Source organism: Vespula vulgaris, chromosome 25 (genome assembly GCF_905475345.1).
Source record: "Vespula vulgaris chromosome 25, iyVesVulg1.1, whole genome shotgun sequence".
NCBI lineage: Eukaryota > Metazoa > Arthropoda > Insecta > Hymenoptera > Vespidae > Vespula > Vespula vulgaris.
The window spans coordinates 863,886-869,659 of NC_066610.1; the positions used below are offsets into that span (position 1 = coordinate 863,886).

Consider the following 5,774-nt stretch of genomic DNA (forward strand, 5'->3'; position numbering starts at 1 on the left):
TTATTTACTCTGACCTACACGAAATTAATTGTTACATACGCGTGAGAGGGGAATAATCAACCAACCTTATAACCGATATGATAGGTGCATATGGTAGGGGAAGCATTCCCCGCTCGTCTTTGTAGTTCATATTTTGTCCGTATTTGTCGCTAAAGTCGCACAAGCTTTGAGCAAAAAATAATGAATAGCTTTATGCAATGAGAACATGTCATGTCATGAACATATTTAATCATAAATTTATTGAATATAAAAAAAGAGAGATTAAATATTTTATTAATTTCAAAATTAATATAAAAAATAATAGGAAATTTTAAAGGATATGAAATATTTTTTGAAAAATAGTATCAAAATATTTACAACCAAAATAATTGTTATAATTATTCAGATCTCATTATATCGTTGATTATTTATATAAAATTTGATAAAAATTAAGTAAAAGAAAAACAAATTTACGATTAGAATACAATTTGAAATAATCTTATCTATTATTTTGCAGGTATTAAGAACTTCTATGGGATATTTATCTGTGCTGCGATCATTTTTATAAACAAAAAAGTGAAATATTAACACTCTGTATTTGTATAGATTGTATTTAGTAATATATAATCTTTTTGATCGTAATTAAAATTTCTAGGTATATATTTTTTGAGATTACAATCGCTGCATAGTTTTAAGTATCATTTTAGATACCATAAGTTTGCGTTTAAAATTTATTACATTATGATGTTAATTTTAATAAAAAGAAAATATAATCCCTTACTAATATAGCTGATAAGTTAGACACTAATTTTTAAAACCATATATCTTGCAATTAAGCCGATTTTTTTTTTTTTTTAATGGAACATGAAAATCTTATAAAATAATTAAAGTATTTGACAATATGTATTTCATATCTTATTTTTCTTTTTTATTTTTTTTTTCAAAATTCATTTTATTTAATTGTATTATTTTTATTTAATTAATATAATATAATATAATTTAATAACTTTATACAATTAAATTTGCTTTATGAATAACGAATAGTAAATAGAATATTTATACTTCATAAATGTAAAATATTAGAAACAAAAAAATAAATTAATGAATTAAAGAAATCTTACGAACAAAAATAAAAAAATTATCTTTTCCCAAATATTCTTCTTTTAGTAATTCTACGTAAAATATTTCTAATTATATCGTTATATGTCTGTGTAATTAATTAGTATTTCATACAGAAAGAATTAATTTTCAATACACGTGTTTCGAATTTTTGCAAAATTAACTGTCTACTGTTTTTTATCTAATTATGCTTGACTATCGTTGTTCCATCTATACCGTGCGTCGGTACGGTAGATACTAACGACCTACACGTATATATGAGTACATATACAATTGTCGATAAATAAGGAAACTATAGTACAAAAGAATGTCCTACGCAACACATAGTGCTTGAGCGTCATCATTGTAGAAGTACATATTATTTCCGCAGCGTGTCGCCTAAATCAGTTGTTATTGTAATCAAAATAGAGCTTTGAACGGAATTATACGTGTAATATACGATTAAATATAAAAGTACTGTTATATTTTTAGTTACAACAAGGAAAATGATTTTAAATATATCGATCCAATTTAAATATTAAGTACTATAATAAATAGGATTATTCATAATTATTATAGGAAATTTTTGTCAGATTACATTCTTCTAACCTCTACAACGTGATAGCTGTTGACTTGGTAATTAAAACAAAACGTTATTTTGCTATAATTACAGGTAACTCTTCTTTCTTATTCACAAATATTTATTTTTTTTTTTAAATTAAAAATTATAACCAAAAATTAAAGCAATATTTTTGAACACTATTTTGATATAAACTGTCATGTGATATTCAAAGAAATGTATTATTGTTTCAATATTAATTTATTATATATCATGTACATTATACATTGTTTAAATAAATGTAAAATAATCGAAAGTATCAATTATTTAAACAAAAAATAATTAAATTTCAAAATTTCTTGTTTTATTTATAAAATTTATTTGCGATGGCCTGAAAACTTGAACATTTAAATCTAACAATAGTACTTACCGATATGATAAAATTAAATGAATTATTTAATATCAAAAGGATGAGAGTTAATAGCATTATAATATTGAAATACGATTTGTAAAATCATTAATTTAAATATCGATTATATTTTATTTCTATATTATATACTTTATATTGTTGAAATAAATGTATAATAATTATATAATAGATTATACAACCTTTTTTTCCAATAACTATCTTCTTTTCTTTTTTTAACTTTATATGTTACTAAACTAAGATATTTCTTCTTCAATTATTATCTAATCAATCATTCAAAGAAAGAAGTTAAACCATCTTCAATTGATCGATTCTTATTCGTCATTACTGATCTGAAAATGTCCAAATTACAAATTCGATAAAATTTCTCTTTGATTCATTTCATGCGTGTATCAAAAATTCAATTTGGTTGATAAAAAATTTTCATAAGTAATTAAAAAATCACGTATATGATTTAATCAAAAATTGATTTATGATAACATTGTTTTCGTATTATTAGAATAAAAGATCTTTAGTGCAAGTATTTAAAACAACAAGTTATTACTTAAATCCAAGTTAAAGTTTTTCTTGACATAGCTAAGTATAAACTGATTTTGATATCCTATATATTTGATACTATTGACTCTACGAAGATTATTTTAAAGAAATAATTAAATAACTTTATATAAAAGATATAAAAATCATAAAACAATATATTACTACAAATTTTTATTTGTAATATTATTTAACTGTTTAAATACTGTTCAATAAAAGTGTTTCTATTTCAAAATATGATAGATCGAATTAAGATTAGAAATATTTGTTTTATAAAGCAATTAATACCTATCAAACATTTACGTCATTTATAATTAACGCCAAATTGCGACGTGATGAAAATACGAGTTACCATCACAGTGTTGTTCAAGTCAATTGTTTTTTTTGTTAGGTTATGTTTTCAGCAACGGGATTGGTGGAGAGCGCTGATCATCCAATGGCATCATCGTTGAGTTTTATAAACTTTGATATATCGCCGCATTACCATTATTTTTCATTTATCGAGAAAATAAACATTTGTTATTAATCTCTTTTAAATTTTATTTATAGATTTAAATTTTGAACTTGATATAAAAGTTTCTCTGAAATGATAATTATTTCCACTTTACCGACGCGAATATTTTACATGCTTACACTTAACGTAGTAAGTTTTAATATCATTAGTACCAGTTTGTTCCGCAAGATGGCGATACCGACTGTGCTACTATCCAGTTTATACTTACAGGGTGTTAAACCTGAATATATTATAACCAATTGTGTATATGTATACGTAAGGATTATAATCAGTGGATGAATACAAATGTGAGCGGTCGGTAAAACGTACAGTTTAGGTTAATTTTTAATGGTTAATAGTCCGACCAAATGTTCTCGCGTTGTAATAGTGGTGATTTCAAGTAATAGACTTCGGTCTTACGATTAAAGACATCGACAATGCCACAATGATGAAGTTTATCGAATTTTTGACGACCTGTGTCGTTTTTCAATATCTAGCTACTATTTGTACGACACATTTACTTATAAACGTGAAAAATCAAGTAAGTATGTAAATCGTTTTAAATTATTATAAAATATTTAATTAACGTCGTCGAGTAATTTAACTTTCAGATTGTTGTTAGAGTTACTAACCTAAAATAATTATAGTGTAAAGTGAATATTCAATATATTTCAGAATGTTGAATATATTTATGATAAACAATAGATTGTTGTTAATAAATGAATTTTTTAATTCAGGGTGGTGATATTCTTCTTGAAACAATATCATCTAATGTTACCGAAGATGTAATTACGTTGGAATTTCAACGTTCTGACGGTACACTTGTAACGCAACTAATAGACTTTAAAAATGCAAGTATTTGAAATATATATTCGTTAATATATGCGTTTAATTTAAATATTGAAAATATTTTTTCTATATCATATCTAGGAAGTACAAGTTATAAAGGCATTGGTCCTAGGCGAAGAAGAAAGAGGACAAAATCAGTATCAAGTTATGTGCTTTGTTAATCATTTTTATAAGGTCGATTTTATATCCTCCGATGCTATGTCTAAGCTACGTCAAAAGAATCCAGGCACCGTCCGTGTTGCGGAAGAGGATAAAGGTCATGCCAATTATACTATGGACTTGTTTTTGGACGTCTCTCAATCTAAAGATATTTCTAAACATGTAGCTAGTCTTTGTAGCGAAGCAGCTGGCTCAGCTTATACGAGAAACGAAGATATCAAACAGTGGATTCAAAGGCCAGGTAAATTTTTAATTAATTTGATTTAATTAAAAGAAAAATATTAAGTATATTTTTCGATAATTTAATGTGATAATTATGATTATTTATAACAAAGGATGAAAACTTTTATGAAATTTATAGAAAAAATTATTGTATTATTAGGTTCTACAGAGACTTCTTTAATGGCAGCGGTATATAACTTTACTTCTACTCCTATGTCGCAACAAAATCCTACTGAGACAAGGTCACAGTTTATCTCTAAATGCGCTGACACATCCAATTTATGGGTACCTTGTACGTGTTCTTTAGAACTTTGTATCGGTTGGTATCCGTGTGGATTGAAATTTTGTAAAGGTAAAACCGAAGGTAGAAAAGTAGCTAGCACTTACAGGTGTGGTATAAAAACTTGTAAAAAATGTTTTATATTCACTTATTACTCAAAAATGAAACAAAATTGTTTATGGGACGAATGACATATAAGAACGTTATTAGATATCGATTCAACATAATTAAACATGCAAATAATGACACCTTTAAATGTACACTGTGTGCTTCGCACACAATTGCGACAATTCCTATTGAATGAACGGTATCCGTTATTCACTTTCAATTACTTATTCATACAGTAATTGTCTAAAAAGTCTAACGATGCTATGGTATGAGCTTTTATTAATTATGTCGAATGAAATTTTGTGTCGATGAGAAAATTTATTTTTAATAACGCTAACTTATCTTCAAAGTAATATCTTAATATTGTTAACTCATTTTAAAAGCACTCGTATTTAATTTCTTTAAAAATTTCAAATAGTCTCGGTTGCAAGAATGTTAGTTCATTAAAATTAAGATCTTACGTGCACAAATTGTTACATGTGACTCTTGTTTTTTTTTTTCTTTTTTTTATATGTATATATATATATATATTTTTGAATGGATATATTTGTAATATATATATAAAAAAAGAGAAAAAAAAAAACATTTATTCAGGGTATATGAAGTACGATAAATGTGTGTCACACCGAAGACATTCCAAGTTTCATAACGTTCCATTGCGTGCCCATTTATATATAACATTCAATTTCTCTAATTGTGTGCACCAATTTTCAACTATCGATCTACTTTGTATATCAGTAAAAGTATGTATAACATTCCTAAAACGCTTGGACTTGAATAAACTATAGTCATTTCCATCAGTACGTTTCATAGAATACATGTATGTGATATATTACAAATAATTCATTCAAATTTATAAATATGATATATTTTAATTTTTAAGAGGGAAAGATCAAAACTGCGATAAGTTGTAAATGTTTGAAAAAAATTTTATACACCGTAACTTGTAAAGCTGCCATTTCTATATTACATCAGGGGGGGTACACTTTAATTTCTTATTGTATATAGTATGATAAAATATTAAAAAATTGAATAAGAATCAAAGATACTCATGAAAACATTAAAA

General features: G+C 25.4%; 2 protein-coding genes across 2 annotated transcripts in view; both read left to right on the forward strand.

The window, feature by feature from the left end:
- Positions 1 to 547, forward strand: part of LOC127072299 (odorant receptor 85c-like) — a 7,719-nt gene extending 7,172 nt beyond the window's left edge. The window contains exon 6 of the mRNA XM_051012601.1: positions 497 to 547. Within this exon, the coding sequence (XP_050868558.1) occupies positions 497 to 547 (51 nt within the window). The remainder of the gene's footprint in view (positions 1 to 496) is intronic.
- A 2,813-nt stretch (positions 548 to 3,360) lies between these two features.
- LOC127072306 (out at first protein) lies at positions 3,361 to 5,508 on the forward strand. Its single transcript, XM_051012618.1, has 4 exons — positions 3,361 to 3,631; positions 3,828 to 3,945; positions 4,025 to 4,339; positions 4,481 to 5,508. Exons 1-4 carry the CDS (start codon positions 3,536 to 3,538, stop codon positions 4,789 to 4,791), a joined length of 840 nt encoding a protein of 279 aa, XP_050868575.1. The 5' UTR covers positions 3,361 to 3,535; the 3' UTR covers positions 4,792 to 5,508.
- Positions 5,509 to 5,774: the final 266 nt, after the last annotated feature.